The 22,356-nt window shown below is 32.6% G+C and overlaps 1 protein-coding gene across 2 annotated transcripts; it reads right to left on the reverse strand.

The window, feature by feature from the left end:
- Nucleotides 1-26: 26 nt before the first annotated feature.
- On the reverse strand, nucleotides 27-8,828 carry LOC135650393 (protein ROLLING AND ERECT LEAF 2-like). Of its 2 annotated transcripts, none has more exons than XM_065169667.1 (6): nucleotides 8,659-8,828; nucleotides 6,283-7,431; nucleotides 5,869-5,943; nucleotides 5,363-5,577; nucleotides 3,623-3,846; nucleotides 27-784 (listed from the first exon to the last, which is right to left on the reverse strand). In XM_065169667.1, the coding sequence occupies exons 2-6, from the start codon at nucleotides 7,400-7,402 to the stop codon at nucleotides 100-102; spliced, it is 2,319 nt and encodes a 772-aa protein (XP_065025739.1). In that variant the 5' UTR covers nucleotides 7,403-7,431; nucleotides 8,659-8,828; the 3' UTR covers nucleotides 27-99. The 2 variants fall into 2 exon arrangements, with proteins under 2 accessions (XP_065025739.1, XP_065025740.1); XM_065169668.1 differs by having other exon boundaries at nucleotides 6,283-7,749.
- Between the last annotated feature and the right edge of the window lie 13,528 nt (nucleotides 8,829-22,356).

The raw sequence follows: 22,356 nt of genomic DNA on the forward strand, positions 1-22,356 counted from the left end.
CCAGTTATTCAGCAAAGATTAATTACCATGCAATTCTCTGGTCCACCTTAGTTTTACTTGTTTTTACTCTGCCCCAAAGACGTTGGAAAATGGCAGAATTCATGTTCGAAGCACAGTTCTCTCGTAAGAAACTCGAAACTCATCGATCGACTTCTGGAGAGCTTCATACCCTGAAACCGATGACTTCGCAAAAGACTTCAGCTTATCTAGGAACTCCACGAGAACTGATTTCAGGTTGCCATAATCGAGACTACCATTGGCATGTGTATCATTTGTGAGAACATGTTCTCCTAGTTTATCACCCTGCTCTGCATTTTGTCGTAATGAGAATGATAACTTTGAAGTCCCATAGCCCTTCTTCTCTTGGCAAGGCAAGTAATGGGTTGTCACAGTTACTAGATCCTTTATAGCAGATTCCACTTCCTTGGTAGGCAGACTATTCAGCAGCAGCAACCAATCTTCACAAGTAACAAAGATGGGAGGAGCCATGTCTCTTTTTGGACAAAATTCTGGAGGCCTTCTCCTATATGACCTGTTCCGTTTTTGTGATAATACTAAGCCTTTACGGAGCCACTCACTGATGGCGTGGAGATAGGATTTGTGTGCTGATACCCATTCTGTGAAATTTGAACCCAGAGAATTCAGCTCAAACTCAAGGACTGTGGCCCGACACTCCAATTCAGACTGAATTGACAGTTTGTTGCTGCCATTGTTGAAAGCCAACGAGATAATGCTGTACTGACGGCTGTGGTGGTCAAGCATTGTTCTCCACATTCTTGTTAGGCTGCACACATATTAGCAAAAAGTAAATATCAAACCCTGATAATGCAATGCATTTGAGATCATTTGCAAATTTTAAATACAGAAAAGGGTAATCATGTCAAACAACCAGATAAAAAACAGTAGTTTTTTCTACTCTTCATAAATCATAAGTTCATTACAGAAATTGGCTGCAGAGAAATTAATGAGTACAAAATATACAGGTCCATGTCGTAAATATTCCCCTCTTTTTTCTGTAATGTGTGTGGTTCTACGACAACACAATTGTCCCTACTAAGTTTTCTGGCGATATAAAAAATAGTGCCTTGGAACATAGTATTCTTGATCAAATATAGAAACATTATCATCTTTTACAAAAGAAACAGGAGAAACCTGAGAAATATTGTTATGAGCTCAAAAGAGAAAAAAATCTATCAAGGCTCCACATGCTTGAACAAGGGAAAGCTGCAGAATCATTTTTGTGACACCTTGCAAGTGGTCTCTTGTCACCAAATTTTATTTATGAGACTATGTGGCCCATTGGCCAACTAGAATTGAGAATGTACTTCTACATGGGAATTTGAAGTAATAGAAATAAGAACAAGGACCAAACCTCAAAAGAAGTCAAGAAAGATTTTCAAGAGAAATTTCCACAAATTTCATCAATATCTAAGAACCCAGTCATATCAAATGCTAGATTTTCATTAACTTAAAGATAAAAGCACAGCAAAGGTTAAAGGATTAGAAACTATGAGGATGGTAATACTATGGCATTATTGAAGCAGGAAAAGAGGTGGTACACATTTGTTTGACCAGTTCCAGTGCATTAGGAAATAAAAAAAATAGGGTTCTTATAAAAAATTAGCAGACGCTTCAATAACAAACAACGCGAATTGGTAGTTTGTGCAGTAATTAGATTTTCTAGACCCACAAGATAACATCTTATATAGGTGAACTCCTCTATTTGCAGTCATTGAAACTATCAACGAGTTTGTACTTTGTAATAAGCACCTCTTTCTCAGCTCGTGTAATCTCCTAACGATGCCATCTAAAACTAACTATAGGTAACTGAAGTTTTCGAAAAATGGAACAGTAAACAAAATCTCCACAACATTTATAGCTTACCATGCAACTGACAATAAATAAAGGATTTCAGACTGCATGGTGCTTTCATAGTACACCAATGTTCTAGAAAATTGCAGGCTGGTAGGCAGGTGTCCATAATGATATGCACTGCATAGGTGCTACACAAACATCTATGCAACCACCAAGAAGTCGAAGAAATTTCAGAACTTTGGGAAATACATAATAAGAAAAGGACGAAGTAATGTGTATGTATTCCAAAGTCGTCCATAAACCAAGATCCAATTTGAAAAAAAAAAAAAAATCTATTCATCTAGTCTTGAATCACATACAGAACAAAGATTCAACAAATGCATATAAAGAAGATCTTGTATTGACCACATGAAACTCCCAATATTATGGAGGGCTTCGTCAGAAATTCTACAAAGCCCAGCAGAGAAAAGGACACATGCAGTTGAGGATTCCTTGAACAATGTCCAACAAAACAATTGAGAGAATTCTTGAAATTGTTTCATATGGATTAATATTTTCGTTGTCACACTTATATTATTTAGCATGTTCTACCTGGTACCTACCCAAGCCAACACAAAGGAATATTTAGAACAGCTACTATCAACATATGCTATTCTAGAAAAAGATACATTAAAGATATCCTGATAGCAGAAAATTTGTATCCAAGGTTGAACTAATAATATCACATCCTATCTGCACACTGAATTCAGAGAAACACCATGTTACCTTTTCTGCTAGTCTAACCAACATACTAATTAAAAGATATATTAATAGCAGGATTCTGTCAACCTAAACTAATCTAAAAGAAAACAACTCTCAAGTATCGGGTCTATAGCCAAAGTTGAAATACAGCAGCCAAAGTTGAAATACAGCAACATTTATGATCTGCATAGAGGAACAGCCTGTGCTAGCTTTTTTCTGCTAATCTAACCAAACAATGATGAAAACAATCTTTTAGTAGCAGGATACTTATATCCATGATTCATAGGAACAGGATTACTTAAGACAGTCCTAAGATTTCTTATCAAGATTGGATTATATTACAGGTTAGTATTCAAAAGATAATGTTTAGGAAAAAATGACATGCATGGTTTCCATGCAAAACCACAATAACATTGTACTAACAGATCAACAGTAACAATATCAAGCCATGTTCATTGGGACCATTACAAGGAACATTTCCATTATGCAGCTTTGCCAAGTGTAATGTCATTTATTGATCCAAAGAAATTACTAATATAGACTTGTTAACAATATATTTGAAACAAAAACATGGAGTATCCAATGTGATATTTGAAGATGACCCAACTTCAGAGGGTTCTTTATCATCACATACAAAATTGAGGGGAAGAGATTCAACCCAATAGTGTTGTGAACTTTTTTATTGTATTCTCCCTCCTCCCACTATACTTATTCCTCTTCCTCCTCCCCTCTCTATCATCCTCCTCCCCTCCTCCTGGGATTGGCTGTAGCAGCTTTGACTCACCTTTATAGGTTGATATTATTGATATCTGCATATAGTAACCGATCTGCACTGATCCAGAAATCTGGCGAGACAGATTTTTTTAGCACATTAACTAATCCAATTAGACATTGATTCATTCTGAGTTTCTCTACAGATTCTCAAATTAGAATTGTGGACGACATTAGTGCAAGACTGCAAGTTGGCATGCACATAAAAGTATTTTAGAGCCAGTACAAAAGTTTTGCAAGTTCATGTGCATGTTAACGAGATATGATATAATGAGATATGGAAAAGCAATCATACCCTCCAATCAACTCTTCCAGTTGTGGTTCAAGCTCCTTGTCCCTTATCTCCTCTATTTTCTTTGATATATAATCAATTCTCTGGATTGCAACACGGATTCTAGAATGGAGATCCTTGACAACGGCACGGATTTTATCAATGTTTTCTGGTTTTACTTTTGTAGATTCTTTCTGCCTCAGCAGTCTACACTTCATGTCATACTCCCTCCGGATTATACCACTTGCCTGATACACAAAAATGTAAAAGCTTAGATCTCGTGTCTTAAATAGCAATAAATTAATAAAAATAAGTAGCGTACAAGAGAATTACAAATTAAACTTAAGAGAAACATTGTGAAGGTCCAGGAACAATGCAATCAGGAACAATACAAATGTTCCCAAACATTTGTTTGGGAACATCTGCAATAACCAGCAACATCAAGTAACAAAATTCCCAGGAAAGAAACAACAATAACAACACTCAAAGATAGATGACAATAATCGTGTCTTCTGGAGAAGTCATAAAGTTTATTGATAGATGGGAATTATAATTTAAAGATCAGTGACCCATTATTTCAAGAAAGAAAACATGGCAAGATATGACATTGAGTTGTTAAACAAATCTAAAAAGGATTTTTAATTAGTCAATAAATGTGAATTGTATCATTGAACTCAGTCTTTCCTTCATTGATATCACCAAATATAAATAAATAATCAAGAACTTGAAGTATTCGCATAACACCCTAGATTTATTAAATTAGAAATAAAGAAAATGAGGAAGTATAAACAGTATATCAACCCACGCAGAAGGCATATAAAGTCAATCTTGCTGATAGTATTAGTAAGCCGCCTTATTAAATTAGAAATAAAGAAAATGAGTAAGTATAAACAGTATATCAAGCCACGCAGAAAGCGTATAAAGTCAATCTTGCTGATAGTATTAGTAAACCGCTCTCCTATCCACGTGAACCATTAATATTGGTCCAGTCAAGCCACTAATGGGCTAAGCTCATAAAATTTGTTTTGAGTCACAACTCTGACACGTTGAAGATGACAGCCATTATTACCAGCCCATTGGATCCAGTGATCTCCCTACAGGTATTGTACAAGATATATAAATGGGACCCTTCATATAGTTCATCATTTCTTATTCCTTTCTCCCAACTATCTCATTTATTTTGTCTTTACTATGCATTTGCTGCTTAGGCATTGGAGGAGGATCCCACCAGTTCCATCTCGGCCCTTCTCTTGCAAGTTAGAACACCAAATCTAAGTGGATATTCCAAGCAGCTCAAGCTCAATTTGGTGTGTGTGCCAGCACCCAAAAAAACGAAAAGCCAGATTGGGTCCGACATCATACATCAGCAGGATGACCAAAAAGTGCATCATCACTTACAAAGATGGTGTTGAAAATAGCGAATACTAAAAAGACAAGCCTCCAATTGGATGCGTCAACCCACAGATAATAAGATTCACAGAATGAAAACCAGATATATGTATCCACTGACCAACATATGGCTGATTACTAACCATAGACAGAAGTGCAAAATCAAAGGTCCTGTATTGAACTGTTGTACAACTTTTTTTTCTCATTGATCAGAAGAAGCAATTCTTGCCCTTCTACTCATTCTCAGTAATCTAAATTAACTGAAAATATAGTGAATAACAAAATAAAAGGACACCAAGTAGCAGACACATGCAAAAAAATAAAAATACAATGAATTCTTATCAGCATACAAGGCTTAAATGAATGACTACTAACCTTAACTTCATCATAAAGCTTTCTTTCCCATGCATATAGCCTATCTAATGTTGAGGCATGGCTACCTGAATTCATGTAAGTACCATTGAAGAGATTACCATTGGGTTCCTGTGTATCATCTTTTGTCATTGAACCAAGAAAATTCTCAGATGATGAGGAGAGCAATGACACCGACCTATGCCATGTTAAGTACTTCACTTCATTTGTAGCAGAAACTGCATTACAGACTTAAAACATTAGAAGCTTCATCATCAATAAAGCCTCCTCACACTCAAGTCCTTTTTCTTTTTTCTAATAAGTACCAATACTAGTTTCTGCACAGTAAACTTTTGGTAAACATGACACCTTACTATAGGTTAAAAATAACAATCAGAATCTGAGTTCACTAATTCTGCACAATTGCAGAAGATTGCATGTAACAGTTTTATTCTGACTTCAAGATTAACAGTTACATAAGACCAATGCTCGAGTAGAGGAACAGTGATGGCATTTAAAGGTATACTTACCCTGATGGTGAGGTGTTTCTGCTTTACAACAAGCAAGAAAGGCTGTCAAAAATGCAGACGCTTTTGATCTGTGAGCTGCATCGAAGATTTGTTATTAGTACCTACCATAATAAGGTGATACATTATAAACTAAGTATTCAGAATTGTAAAATTATTTACTAAATTTGTTGTAAAGATAAACAATGTGCTAACTAGTCCATGATAATTATAAGAAAATGATCCTGACATTTGATTAATAGGCAAATATGCTAACAAGCATATGCATCGGCACACATATAAAACACTTGGAAGTTTATATATCTGAGCAAGGAGTACTTTTAAGCTAATCAGGGGTATAGCCTTTGGTCGGAGTGTTATTCTCTTCCCCTGGAATGCTCAGCAGAAATTTAATGAGATTTTTTATTGTCTTCTTACCATTTCCTTCAGGAAATAAAGGCCGGAATTGCACTTTGTTTGCCTCCAGCATCCTTGGGACTTCTCTTCCAGATTCAGAAGCTTTCAAGAATAGGTCTTCAATTTCATTCATACACAACAAGAAATCCCTCGCCTTGTGATTAGTTTCTGGATTAGATTCTTCGGCCTTTCCATTTATAGAAAATGCAACTTTGACGGATGCTACCTTTGTTGGTGTCTTTTCAGGAGTTCTATCATTTTCATATATACCATTTTTAAGCTTCATATCATCCCCATTCTGGTGCGTAGTTGCAGAAACAATATCTACCATAGATTGGATGGTTGAATTGTCACTCTTTGATTGATGTTCTGAAACCAAATTTCGGTTCTTGAATATTCGAACCAATGGTTCATTGGAAGGTTGGTCAAAATCATCTTCCGAGTCCAAGTCATTTTTCCCATGTGCTATGTCCCCTTCTTCTTCTTCCAAATCTGGTATGCCCTCCTCTTCGCTGAGATGTCTAGTTTCATCAGCATTATCAAAACCATAGTTTAACCCTTTCCCATCTTGAAATGAAAGCTGATTGTCAATAGGATGAGGAACACCAAAATAATCCCATGGCTGCATCCCGGTCGGTGTGGGGGAATCTTCAAAGGATGAAATTTCATCTGATTGTGATGCAAGGTGCTTTGGAGTGGCAGGTGAGGTTTGTAGGGTCATCGTTACTGAAATTGGAGGTTTCTCTTTGACTGTCATGTAAGAAGTTGTTCTGGCTTTCATGTGATTCACATGAAGATGTCCAGATGAGAGGAGAGAAGGAACTGGAGAAAATGATTCAGCTGTCTCCATATGCTGTGAAAGAGATGGAGATGAGTTTGAGAACTGCGATACAGGCTTATCAGTTGGAGCAAGAGGCTCCGGTGTTGCAGATGTTGATGTATACAAGGAAGATTTAACAGGGGATCCAGGGTCTACAAATTGTCTAAGTGCGATTCCAGTATTTCTAAGGGACTGAACATAAGAAACATGAGCAGCTGCAAGCGAGCATCTTTCATCAAGAGCTTGTCTAACAAGCCGCCTCCTTTCTCTGCATAGCACAAGGGCCTTGTCTTCTTCGATCTTTGAGCTTGCAACCCCCATTTTTATAAGAAGAATCCACAACTCTGTACCTATTTTCCAGCATACGTAAAGTTAGCTACAAGTCCGCAAACAAATATGTATTGGCAGACATGTGTAGAAGGCCGTCATCCATCTCATGCAAAAGAGAAAGTTCTCACAGTCATCATAGCGGACAGGCTAAAATAGAAAAATTGGTCAGTCAGATGATGTAGGTTGGAGAATTGGTGTGAAACACTCCCAATAAAACTCAAGCACAAAGGACAATAATCGACATATATTGCTCATTGACTGCAAAGGGGATACAAGCCTTCACACCCTAACGTTTTGTCTAATGACTTCACCTAGAAGGATCACATTCAAGACACTTCCTGTAAACAAAAAGAAGCAAATATCTTAAACCCAGATCACTTTTCTTACATAAAATAGAAACCAACCCCAAAAACTCATGCTTCATCTTAAATACACATTCAAAAGCTTAGATGATCCTCTTGCATGTGGAGAAAAAAAGTAGATTGCAGAAAAACTGAGTGCCTGCTTTTTTGGCTCTATTTCAGAACGAAAAGAGCACATTTCTTAGTATTCATGTTGGCCTATAATTTTCAAGTCGCACGATTTAACCACATATGAGTGATCAACGAAGTAACACAAATAATGCATGTGATAAAGATGAAGGGCAATTAAAAATCACTTGTAGATTGATAAAAATAGAAGCTACCCCACTCTGAAAGATTGCCGACCGCGACTCTCAGAATATGGCTGAGTCCAAATTAAACAGACGTAACCCAATGTCAAAAGATCAAGCATAACTTTATTACAAGACGATGGACAAAAACAAAGCCCACAGGAGCAAAAGAAGCTTTATGCAGTACCAATTAACACGGCCCTGCTTTCGTTAACACGTAAAAGCCGAACCACGGAGAAAAAGAAAAAAAGGAAAAGAACACGGATCTCGGATTCAATGGTAACATAACCACAGACTGGAAGTACGTTAACTTTTGGGGGGGATCACATTTTCATCGTATTAACAGTAAAGATCTCAACATAAACAAGAAAAGAACGACAACAAATCAGCTCGGTGCATCGGGAACACTTAATCCGATGAATCTAAAACGGAAAAATGCGCCCGAAAGCGGGGGAAAAAAATCCTTTCCGGCCAAGAAACTTGCGACCCAAATCGTACCCACTAAAGCATATCGAACAACATCTGAATCAAAAGGAAGAGAAAAGGGATATAGAATAGGCAACAACTGCAGGAAACCAGGATTAGTTCCGTTCACCTGAGGCCCGAGCGGTAGGCTAAGGATTGCCCTCAATGAGGGATTTTGCGAGAGCTCTCATCAAAGCCGCGTAATGAGACGCGATGGAGCACGATCGAGCTCGATGGAATTCGTGCGAAAAGAGAGAAGAACACTGGCGGAGGAGGAGAGTATAGAGAGAGAGAGGACTGGGAGAGAATGTGGAGCGCTTCACGCCTTTTTTAATATAAAAATAATAATAATAATAATAAAGGTATGAAAAGAAAGAAATATATAAAATGAAATGACATATCTACCCCTTACATTAATATAGTATAACTTTTTGTTAATTAAAATATAATAATATATTAACCAATCGAATATCTCAGTAAAAATGATAAGATTTGAACTATTCAATTTATTAGATTTGATCATTATTCTTGAAGATTAAAAAAGGATAAATTCAACAGCGACTGCAGAATATGAGAAAAATCATTTCTTACAAACTCAAACTTTACGTTTAAAATTAATAGCATATGAGAATATTTCTCGATTGGTGGAAGCATCTCTAACATAAAAATACAATAAAAGGTTATGCCTCTGTTACAAGAATCATTCGGTGAGACATCTAATCACATCTATGTTTCAGGGGCATAAAAGGAAAAAGGCATGCACATAGGGATGTCAACAGCCATGGTCTTCCAAATCCGATGTGATGCAATAAACGATGTACTGCCTTCACTGTTGGGCACTTAACAATGAGGTACCGATCGCATTCACCCAATGCGAAGGCTTGGCTGCTTCGAGAGACGGGGGCCCACAAGGAATCTATGTGAGTCAGCAACACGTGGGTGATCTGAATCACCACACAGAAAAGTTGCAGCGGGGATGTAACACGAGATGTGATGCGTTACCAGCGCAAGAAACCGACGTGGCGAAACCGACCCCAAGTCATCGGCACTATGTGTCATTTGTCATGTACGCTTCTAATGGAGGAGAATTGAAAGGATCAAATGCGTCTGCTATTTTGATTTAAGCTTGAAAATTTTAGATTGATGGTTTAGCATAGGATTAAATCTCAATCGTTAAAAAAGATAATCAAATAATATAATTATCAAAATCGAAAATTTATGTTCATCATTGCATCTAACTGATTAGGTCGAGACTTTATATTCTTAACACTATCATCTCACTGTAGTCTTTCCCTAGTCCTGAAAACGACTGCTGTTCTGATCAGTTCTAAGGTCAACTCTTGGTCATAAACAATATAACTTAAAATACCTAAGAAAGGTCAATTAAGTAAGTTGGCAAGTCTGTAAATTAGTATAATTGACTACCAAAGAAAGCATAACTCATACATCAACATGTCTCAATCATTTACTCATTGTGACAAACAGTAATGATTACCCAATTATCTCCTTTATAAGAAGTTGGAAGATGCATGCATGCATGCATGCGTTTCACGTGGTTTATGACACCTTAAAAACAACTAGTTTTATTAAAAGAATTTATTATTTTCATATTTTATTATTATTTTTAATCAATCGCAATTCAACCCATATCATTATATCATGGATGAAGAGTTAGCTAGGACATATGATATTAGTATAGCTTCTAAAGGGTGTATTTTCGTTTAGAATAATAGTTATAAGAATAATCCTATATACGGTATAGTCATTTATCTATGTTTTCATTTACAACATGCTAGACTGATATTTAGGAGCATTGAACACTTATATAGATATACTAACTCAAAATTCTAATTAGATTTTGATTAAAATTATTAATTATTAACATGAAATTCTAGAAGGTCGAGCTAGGATAACGAGGAGATGACATTGATAAGAGAATTTTTTTAATTATTTTTTCTAGACTTCTGCTCTTGCCTATATGTATAGATAGATCTTCTAGGGATCATGACACGTGCGGATTATAGAGATTTATTCTCTTACCTTTCAGTCTCTTGCAATCCAATAAACAAAAAAGAGTCTAACTTCTATCCTATATAGATTCATGACAAGTGCGAATTATAGTATGTTTATTTCATGATATCCGAGGTATCCTGTAAATTATCATACTAAAAAGGTACCATGTTGATTAATTTTTTATATAGTAGTTTTATTTCTTACAATTGGTATCAGAGTTTATTATTTTGAAATCAAATATTTTAAATCATAAAAACACACATCAAATCTATTTTATAATTAAATATATTTGTTTAGGTATTACATATATTTGAGTGATCTATTTGCATTGCATGACTCGAAATATCTAGGAGTTTATCTTGAGTTGCCCATGGGTGATATATGTTACCTCATCTCCATAGGATGGATAAGAAAGAAAAGGATGTGTAGCATTGCTATCGGTAGCTTGTTGTCGATGGTGGAGCTTTTGTGAGTGATAACTCTATTAGGGGTGCCTACTACACTTATTGACTATTGTGTGGAGCAACCTTACAGCGGACATTGGCGCCATTGCATGTGACAATACTTTTGTCGACAAAGATGAACTAGGGTCGCACGACAACCATTCGAGGCTAGGTGTCATCATATTGATCCATGTGATGACCGGGGTTACGACATTAGTTTTGGCTGTGACGATGGAACTCGACAATATTAGGCGACGGTGGACAATGTGGCATGGAGTATAGTAGCAAGGCATGACAGATAGTGATTAGAGCTTAGGAGATGGTGTACGGTGGTGCTGCTATCATCGATGACACAATAAGAGAAGGTGGTCGCTCGATTGTGCATTTGAGGTTGGCGATATGCAATAGGATAGATTATAAAATCGTAGCGTAGCGACAAATGACTGCACATTATAGTGGCTACTTCATTGCAAAATAACAAATGGTGGTGATGCTAGTGCATAGTTGAGCGACAACGGTAGGGGTGCAAGCTATGGCTAAGGCAATGCACCGTGAAAGAATCTATGGTGAGAAGTCGACCACAAAGAGAAATATCGATTTTGATTATAGAGAGAGGCAAGTAAAGAGAAGCAAACTAATTTATATTAGGTTTGTCTTCCTGATCTTCATCTACTCTTGATTCCTCTTCCCTTCAAGATACTAGCTTTTACTATTAATCTTCTTTCCAATAGGTGAAGATCAACAACCCTTATTACAACTTTCTCATTTTTTTAGTTAAGAAGATAACTTTCATACTCTCTTTTTATATAAGATCTCTCATCTCATACAACTTAGAATTATAATCAAACTGAAAAGGAGGAAGAAACTCAAACAATACTAAAATAAGAGTTTATAAGATTTATTAGTTTAGGAATAGATGCTTCATCAACTAAGCCTAAGTAGGGTATTTATAGGTCCCAAAATACTTCAAGAATGGAACCAAAAATTTAAATCTCTAAAATTTTGGAGTACAAACGGTACCATTGCTAACACTAGACAGTATTACCATTGCAACTACATTATAAATATGGACTCTAGTGATACTACTACTAACCTATGTGGGACTACCATCGACCTATTTGGTACTACCATCGACTTAGGTTGTACCATAATAAAAAAAAAGCTAACAAAGCACAAAGAGTACTTGTTGATTGACTCAAGCAATACTACCACTTGAGCCTAGCGGTATCACAACCTAGACTTAGTTTAAACCATCAATTTGGCTCGAGTTCAATCCTAATAACTTTTTTTTTTATAAGTTGGCACGGTTTCGACCTAATACCAGCTTAAATTGACTTATAATGACCTCGATCAAAACTTTGATAAATCAACCACACATACAACACATTTACGAAGCTTTCGACATCATCAAAATTAGATATTTAACAATCTCTCCCTTTTTAACAATGATAACTAATTGATAACAAGGTTTTAACAAGAATCCTTATTTGTTTGTTATTTTAAAAAATTATGATAAACCTGAACTCAAATGATCATATATCCTTTTAAAGATATATACTGAATTCAAGTTGAAAAAAAATTGTTCTTGTTGATATTATGATTCAATCATTCAAGCCTAAAAATTAATATTTAATAAAGTTTGAAATTTTAAATTATAATCATAAATATTTTAAGTTTTAAATTTCAATTGTTATCAATGTGTAATGTCAATTAAAATATACATATAAGTTAACCATTTGTAAAAATCAAACATGAGTTATATAATAACAAAAAAAAAATATAAATAAGATATCATGATTTTCCCGGTTAGTCATCATTTCTTTCCCTTTGTTAATAATAAAAAGCATCAGCTATTACTTCTTTCCCTTTAGTATTAGCAAAAAGAAGAGAGTATATTAATAATCTAATTATATAAAAATAATAATTACTTTGACAACATGATATATGAAAAATGTTAATATTGTATTATCAAAGATAAATTTAAGTTATAGACATCGAGAAGTCAATTAATGATGGAGTTTTAATAAGACTCCCCCTATTTATACACCATGATGAATTTGAATTCAAGTTGAAACAAATTCAATCTTGTTGTTTTTATCATTGCAAGCCCAAATATTCAATCAAGTTTTAAATTTCAAAGAATAATTAACAACAGTTAGACATGAGTTACTACTAACAAAAAATTTATAAAATCATTATAAGTCTCATTGTTGTACGCATAAGTTAAACATGAATCACTACTTATCCCTTCTTAGTCATAAAAAAAAATGAGTTACTTCTTCTCCCCTTTTGTCATCAACAAAATGGAGTATACGAATACAAAATAAATCTCAAGTCGTGAACACTAAAAGATCATAAGTTATTTGGATAAATCTCCTTCTTAGTTATTAGCAAAAAAAAAAGAATCATAACAGAACAAATAGCAAAAGAAAGAATCATGAATTTAAAAGATTCAACATGCCTAATTCTCTTCTAATAAATTAAACTATTCGTCACTAAGTGGTTTAGTAAAAATGTTTGTTAGTTGATGTTTTGTGTCAATGAAATCCAAGCATATGCCATGATTACTTATATGATCGCTAATGAAATGATATTTAATATCAATATGCTTGGTTTGAGAATGTTGAATAGGATCCTTTGATAGACAAATTGCACTAGTATTATCACACTTGGATATTTTTAAGTAAAGTTCATAATCTTCTAAGATATTTTTCATCTAGATTACTTGTGCATAACATGCATTTATCATAATATATTCAACTTCAATTGCAGATAGTACTATAGAGTTTTGCTTCTCGGATGACTAAGACATAAGTGTATGACCTAAGAATTGACAAGTTATAGATAAACTTTTTCTATCTATTTTACATCGTACAAAATCAGCATTAGCATAAGTAATCAAATCAAAAATTTTAGATTTATGATACTATAATCTCATATTAGGAGTTCTTTTAAGTATCTAAATTTTTTTTATTACTTTATAATAAGATTATTTAGGATTAGATTAAAATCCTATATAAAGCCCAATACTAAATATTATATCAGGTCTAGATATAATAAGGTATAATAAACTACCAATCATGCCTCTAAAATCTTTTGATCAAGGTATTCTCCTTACATTCCTTGGGTATGATTTATATGAAAGTAGATGTATCCAAGTTGTTTTAGCGAGTATAATCCTCATTTAAATTTAATTTATTAAATTTAAAATTATCATTAAAATTATGTTTTTAACTTTAAGAGATTTATAAAAAATAACATGAATAGATTTTTTTAATAACTAAAAATCTCTTATTAAAAACTCGATAAACTTTAGAGATAAAGGAATATTCAAGAAAAATACCTTCATCATATTTTGCATCAAATTTTTCTAAGACATCCTTGTCATTTAAAAATAAAACATTTATAACAAAAAACTTTAAAATATGATATATTGGATCTTTTATTGTTCCATAATTTATAAGGAGTTTTAGATAAATAAAAGTTTGTTCAATATATAATATGTTGTGTTAATAACCTCGGCCCAAAAGTATTTGTGTAGGCTATAGTTATTAAGCATAGTCTTTGTCATCTCTTATAAATTCTTATTTTTTCTCTCAATAACTTTATTTTGTTATAGATTTCTTAGAGAAATCATAAAACTTTTTTTCATTTTGAACTTATTTATAAAACTTGATAAAATATTTGAAGTAATTATTTTTGTATAAAAAATATGTCCAAATATATCTACTATAGTCATCAATAATTATAAAAACATATTTACTATCTCGTAGACTTATAATACCAATATATCTAAATAAATTCATATAAATTAGTTGTAATAGTCTAGAGGTACTTATATGGTTTTTTGGTTTGAAGTTACTCCTTATATGTTTTCCTAATTAGTATACATCACAAAATTTATCTTTAACAAATTTGATTTTATATATTCCTCTTACAACTTCTTTAGTTCTAATTTATGAAATTAATTTTATACTAACATTTCCTAGTCTCTTCTATATTAAAGTCATGCATCATCATTCAAAACTAAAAAATAAGTTGCATTATGAAAATCATCAAGATTAATAGTATAAACATTATCATTTCTTAGGGCTATCATAGATTTATTCTTACTTGGTATTTCTATGATGCATGAAATTCAAATTTAACATTATATTAGTTATCACAAAATTAGCTAATGCTTATTAAGTTATATTTTAAGTCATTTACAAATAGCATATTTCTAGTCAAAAGATTTAATTTGTTACCAATATTTTCAATACCAATTATATTTCCTTTGTTATTATCTCTGGAGGTAATATATCCTTCATCTTAGCTAATGAGCTTTAAAAAATTTATAGGATATCCGATCATATGTCTTGAGCATTTATCATCAAGATATCATCTTTTACTCTAACTCTTGTTTGGAGATATACCTCATTGTTGAAAGCCATTAAGGTATAATTTGCTACTTTTTCTCTATTGATTTGCTCTTTTGACTTACTTGATTCATCATATATTGTTTTGAGTATTTTTTTTTTTGTTGACATCTTCTTTTTCAATAAACACTAATTTTTAAAGTGTCCTGACTTTTTTGTTCTCATAACATATGACTGTATCTTTCTTGGATTCACTTTTATTCTTACATTCTCTTCTTACTAGATTTGTCTTATTTTTTCTCATGAACTTTTTGAATCTTTTTATAATAATTGTTATGTCTTCATCGTTATCACTTGAGCTTTCGTTTGAGTAATCTTCTTTGGATTTAAGAGCAATAACATTTCTTTTCTTTAGAATGTTTCTCTTCTTTATCGTGTGCTTTGCATATCATTTTATAAGTCATTAAAGATCTTATGAATTCTTCAAAAGGAAGGTTGTTCAAATCTTTAGCTTATTGGATTATCGTTATTTTGGATCCTAACTTTTAGGAAGACTTGTTTGATCAATTGTAGAATGCATAAGTATTTTCCAAGATTGGTCTGTGGTCACTATCTATTGGAGATTAAGGAGGAGGAAAACAAAAAAAAACTAATCCTTATCTTTTCATTGATAATATATCTCATTTTTAAAATTTACGTAATGATCTATTTGTAAATCGGAGGACCTGTTAGGCTGCAAGAAAAAAAAGCGGGGGGGGGGGGGGGGGGGGGGGGGGGGAGGGGGGAGGGGAGAGGATAATGGTTTTATCTCATCGCCTCCCACGCACTCCCATGTGAAACAGAGAGAGGATCTATGGGGCATCGGGGAGAAGAAGAGAAGTAGAGAAGAAGAGAAGAAAAGGAGAAGAACATATGAAGAAGAAGAGGGGGAGAAGAGAAGAAAAAGAAAAGAAGAAGAAGAGGGAGAAGAAAGGGAAGAAGAAGAAAAGAGGAAGGTGGCTACGGTAAGGGCTACAGCGAGGAGGTGTGAGGTGTTGGAGAGGAGAAGAAGAGAAGGAGAAGAAGAGGGATAAGAGAAGAAAAGGAGAAGAAGAAGGAGAAGAGAGGGAAGAGGGAGAGGAAAGGGAGGTGGCTGTAGCTAGGGCGGCAGCACCTCTATTTCCTATACGAGGAAACAAAGGACGTGTGGGGCATCGAGGAGGAGAAGGGAAGAAGAAGAAGCAGGAGAAGACACTGCGGCACCTCTATTTCCCACAGGAGGAAATAGAGGAGAAGAGAGGTAGTGCGTTGGGGAAAAGAAGGGGAGGAAGGAGAAGAAGAAGAAGAAGGGAAGCAGAAGGAAGAAGAGGAGGGAAAGAAGAAGGGGTTGTGGCTGCAGAGGTGGCATCTACAGCTAGAAGAGAAGGAGAGGAAGAAGAGTAAGAGAGGAAGAAGAGGCTGTGGTTATGGTTTGGCTACGGTCGTGGCTGCGGTTGCGGCAGCGGTAGTGGTACGGCTGCGGCAGTGGCATGGCTGTGGCAGCGACGATGGCTGCGGCAGCTGTGTTTGGGAAAGAAAAAGAAGGAACGAGAGAAAGGAAAAATGAAGTATGCAGTGGGAAGGGGCTACGGTTGTGAGAACGGCTACGACTACGGCTACGGTTACAACTGTGACTGTGACAATGGCAGTGGCGGTGGTTATGACAGCTACATTTGGGAAAGAAAAAAATAAAAGGAATGAGTGTAAAGGAGACCAGGTGACTATATCTCTATATACTGTACGAGTTGTAGTTGTGGAGGAAGAAAGAAGACAATTGATAATTTAAATCATGTGTCCAATGTGCCTCTCGAATTCTGCCAAAAATCGGGCTTTGGTCGATTTCGCTTGTTCTTGTTCAATTCCCTTTGGAAATTGATTTCATTTAGCATTCTTTCTTCAATTGAGCATTATATTGCTGCTTTGAATTCTTGTATGATCTTGTCATTAAATTATTTATATTCTTGAAACTTTTTATATAAAGTTTATATTGTATCACATTGTTTCGTATGAATATATGTATATTCTATTGTTCCATATGTGCTTTTGATATATGCCAAAATCCTTGTATACTTTTACCTTTAGTTCCTTTCAAGTTTGAATGCATTTGTGAAAGATTATGTTTGCATCGTATTGACTCATAAAGGCACATGTGCGTTTCGTTGTTCCACATGTGCTTCCGACATGTGTTAATTTTATTGTTCACACTGTCCTTTTGTACTATGGTGTTTGTGGGATACTATAAATCTTTGCTAGAATTAGTAAAGGGAGTTATGCATAGAGCCTGCGATGCTTTGTCGGCCCCCTCTAACTTCACCTAAACGTGAGTGGATGAAGCTCCTAGACATGGGAGACTTCTGTCTGGTGGTCATTCAGAAATAGATGAATCATATTCTGTTTGTGATCTCATTTCACCTTTTGTATGTTTGATATAATATCCAGAGCTTTGGTTATGTTTTTCTATACATGCTTTGGATAAAAATGATATGAATGCAATGTCAAATACGACGTTTGAGCTTCTGTTTCGTATTTATTTTTTGATATACTTCGAAATGGTTCATATGCTATTGATATGTTTCGAAATGCTCCCTATGCCTCTGAAATGTTCATACACTATTGATACGTTTTGAAATATTTCATATATCATTGATATATTTCAAAATATTTCATTCGTTATTGATATACTCTGAAACATTTCCTGTGCCATTGATATGCTCCGAAATGTTTCATCTGCCATTGTTATACTCTGAAATGTTCCATATGCTATTGATATATTTCAGAATATCTCATACGCTATTGATATGCTCCAATTACTCTGTACTCCATTTGTTATGAACCAAATATATTTTGATTGAAATGACATTTACGATTTTATATCTAATAAGATGGTATCCTTGAATCTCTTGTATTCTGTCTTGCATTGTGATATCTTGTTTGTTTGAAATTATCCTTTTTCATTCTAGATATGTATTGTCACTTGGTGAGCTGTTTTTAGCTCCCTCTGTTGTTATCAATCTTTCAGGTCAACTTATCACTCTTTGAGATGTTTAAATTAGGCTAAGGTAATGGAGAGCTATTTAGAATTTTTGGAAGTCTTGTTGATTCTTATGTTATTATTGTATAAGCATATTTTGTACATAATGAAATGTTATCGATGAACCTGAATGGATATATCATGTAAAAGTGTTAGAAGATCTCTCTTATTTGGAATTTCAAAATGTTTAGTTTACAATGATATGAACTAGTGGTAAATGATTGGAGTTCTAATTGTATAAATTGTTTAGCTTGTGGATTTATAAGTGTTGTTAATGTTTTGTTAAGTTGGCTTGGGTTTCCATAAATGTGAATTATTGAGTGATGTGATACATGATTATAAACTGTACAAGTTTTATGGATATGAATATGATTGAATATTTTTCAGTATCCTCAAATATTAGTTTGGTTCCTGGATCGATTTGTGATGAAAAATTTTAATATTATCAATATTATTCGGGGGGCGTGACACTACCACTATAACCAAATTACAAATATGGATTCTAATAGTACTACTACTAGTATAGATAGTACTACCATAGGCGATACTACTATCAAAAAGGTTAAGAAAATACAAACAATGCTTGTCAACCAAGCCTAGTTTAGGCCATTGGTTTGGCCTTCTAACAAGCCTAGTTTGGCTCAAGTTCAAGTCTAATAAGTTTTTTAATAAATTAACATGGTTTTGACTTAAAATAAACTCAAATTAATTTATAATGATCTTGATTAGGACTTTGACAAATTAACCACACATATAGCATATTTACAAATCGTTCGACATATTGTATACTATTCTAATATATTGTCTGATTTTCTGGTACTTCATTTAAACTTATGGCACATCACTCTTTCCTATGATATCTAGTCTTTCAATTAAATATCTGATCCTTCCATCACGATGCTCGAACCCTTAGCATGAAGTTCAATGAAATATACATTGACCAATCCTTCAGCTCGACTCCAATTTTTGACATGATAATTTCTTAGTATAATGTTTGACTATCTTGCTCAATAGTTGGCCATTTGGTGATCCAAATTCATGATCAAAATATTTTCTATAAACTTATCAATTAATTTCATCATTAAAATCTAAGATTTAACAGAAATTAATGAACTAGAATGACATACAAGAACTCACCGAATTGTCTAATAATTATAAAAATATATATTATATATGAGTCTTTAATACTAAACATGACCCAAATGGTAACTTTGAATAATGACCAAGGTTTTACTCATCAAGAAAACATTAACCATAATGAGATATTTTCTCTAGTTTATCTAATGGACTTATTAAAAACCATCAAAATATTAGTAGCTTATTATGATTTTAAGTTACATCAGATGGATGCAAAAATAATTTTTTTGAATAAAAATCTAGATAAAATAATTTATATTGATTAATCTAATGATTTGTAGAGAAAAGAAAGAAATGTAAAATTTGGCATACAAATTTAGAAAATCCATTTAAAACATAAATAAGTTTTTAAACAATGACATATAAAATTTCATAATACTATTACTTCTTTTATATTTAAAAAAAATAATTGATCAGTATTTATATTTGAAGATCATGGAAGTAAGCTTGTTATATTAGTTTTGTATATGAATAATATTTTACTTATAAAAAATGATCCTGGTTTACTACACGGAGTTAAAAAAAATTTTAATAAAAATTTTAAAATGATTAATATAATTGATACAACTTATCTTATCGATATAAAGACATTTAAGGATACATCTTAATAATTATTAAGACTATCTCATAGAGAGAGATTTAGTGTGTAGTTTTGTTTGACAAATGATAAGGGTATAAGATTCAATTAAAGTCAGTGTTTCTAAATTGACTTAGAAAAAAAAAATTAAATAAAAAATATTTTTTATATATGCATAGTTGAAAATCTATTATTTGCTCAAGTTTATATCAGACTAGATATGAATTATGTAGTTAAAACACTAAGTAAATATTAGATATATCCAAGAATAAAATGTTGGAAGGCAGCAAAGAAATGAAGCAAGATATCTATAAGTGATAAAAGACTATATGCTCACATAAGGAAATTCAAATCAATTTGAAATGATGATAATTTTATATAGTGATTTTATAAATTACTTCAATAATAAGAAGACTACTTTATGATTTATATTATCTAAGTATAATAGTATAATGCAAATTGTATTATCAATAATAGAAGCCGATTTGATAACCTGCTTTGAGGCCACTAATCAAGTTTTCTAATTGTAAAATTTTATCTAAGGATTTAGTATGGTCAAACTAAATTGTTAAGTTGCTAAAGATATTTTATAACATATCACAATAGTTTTTTTCTACGAGAATAACAAGTATTATAGTAATTCTAAAGATATTGATATAAAGTATTTGGTGGTTAAAGAAAGAGTCTAGAAATGATTAATATCAGTTAAGAATCTAAATTTTATTATATTAATTGTTGATCTATTCACTTAGGTCTTATGTCATAAAGTATTTAAAAGTACATTTTTTATGATTGAGTTTATGAAAAGATATGCTAATATGTGTTTGGGTGAATTTTATAATCGATATTGTTATTTATATAATTAAAATTATTTATTTTTGTTATCCTATTCATATTTATTTGTATATATATTATGATCGAATATGAATATTTTCTTAACAAGATAAATTACGTGGATAATTTTGAATTATACTAGGAAACAGTAAAAGTGTTGTAGTACATAAAAGAAAGTATAATATTGATGACATACAACTACTATGACTCACATTGCTAATCAAATTTAATATAATTATATTTGTTGGACTTATTGGTATATTTTTAAATTTATACATATATAAATACTTTTCTAAAATTTTAGAATCTAATTAGGTAAAATTATTTTTAAATAAATTTTAATTTATTTATTTTAATTTTAAACCCTTTTATATCTTATCAATTAATAAGTCAATTAAGAAAATATTAGATTTTATGACCCTAATTAATTGGTTAATATATATTAAATTTCTAACTAGATTTTGATTAAGATTATCATCTAATCTTAAGAAAGTTCATTTATGTTAGGATACCTTAAGATGATTTTGATGGGAGAAACTCTGCTAATTATTTTTGACTCATTTGCTCTCGCCTATATATAGACAGAACCTTTTACGGATCATATGATGATCATATAGATCTCTTCTCTTATTTCTCAATATGTCCTTATTTTATCAATTATAATAATTCTAAAAATAAGAAAAGAGAATAAGACAAGTCTACCATATGAGTTTAGCTTTTCTGTACATATTCACAATATATATAGATCACGATCTATTACTTTGCGACAAGTAAGGTATCATATTGATTATCATATTCAAAAGATATATATTTTTTGTCATGATTCTCTAATATCTAATCAAATATATTTTACCAAACAAACTCTAATTTTTTTTATCTGTTGTAGGAAGGAGATATGCATATCTTTCACTATCAAATCCAAGTGGGACAATGGACACATAATGTGAATGACTTTTGCTTTGAAAACAAATTCTCTTCCCCTCTACTCATATCACTTCTAGATATGATTGTATTTAAAAAATAAATCAAGTCAAATTAATTTTATAAAATCGAATTGACAATCAAATAAGATCATATCACCTATTAATAAATACTAACATTTGACTTTCCATATATGGATTAACTACAAGTATTTTAAAAAAATACATAATTAATTTATAAATATTTTTGGGTTCACACAATTAAGACATTCATGTTGCGTTCGTATACAACTATCTCTCTCTCTTTTTTTTAAAGTAAAAAAAAAATTTATTAATCAAAAAGTTTATTATCTCAAAAGCTATATTATTTCTCTGTAACTGAGGAGGGATAAAAGTAGTTCTTATAAAATTAATAAAGCTTAAAGGTTAGACTATCAATTAATATATACCCAATCTATCTAGTACATTTAGTTTGAAAGTCAACATGAAGATATCAT

This window comes from Musa acuminata, chromosome BXJ3-10 (assembly GCF_036884655.1).
Source record: "Musa acuminata AAA Group cultivar baxijiao chromosome BXJ3-10, Cavendish_Baxijiao_AAA, whole genome shotgun sequence".
Classification (NCBI taxonomy): Eukaryota; Viridiplantae; Streptophyta; class Magnoliopsida; order Zingiberales; family Musaceae; genus Musa; species Musa acuminata.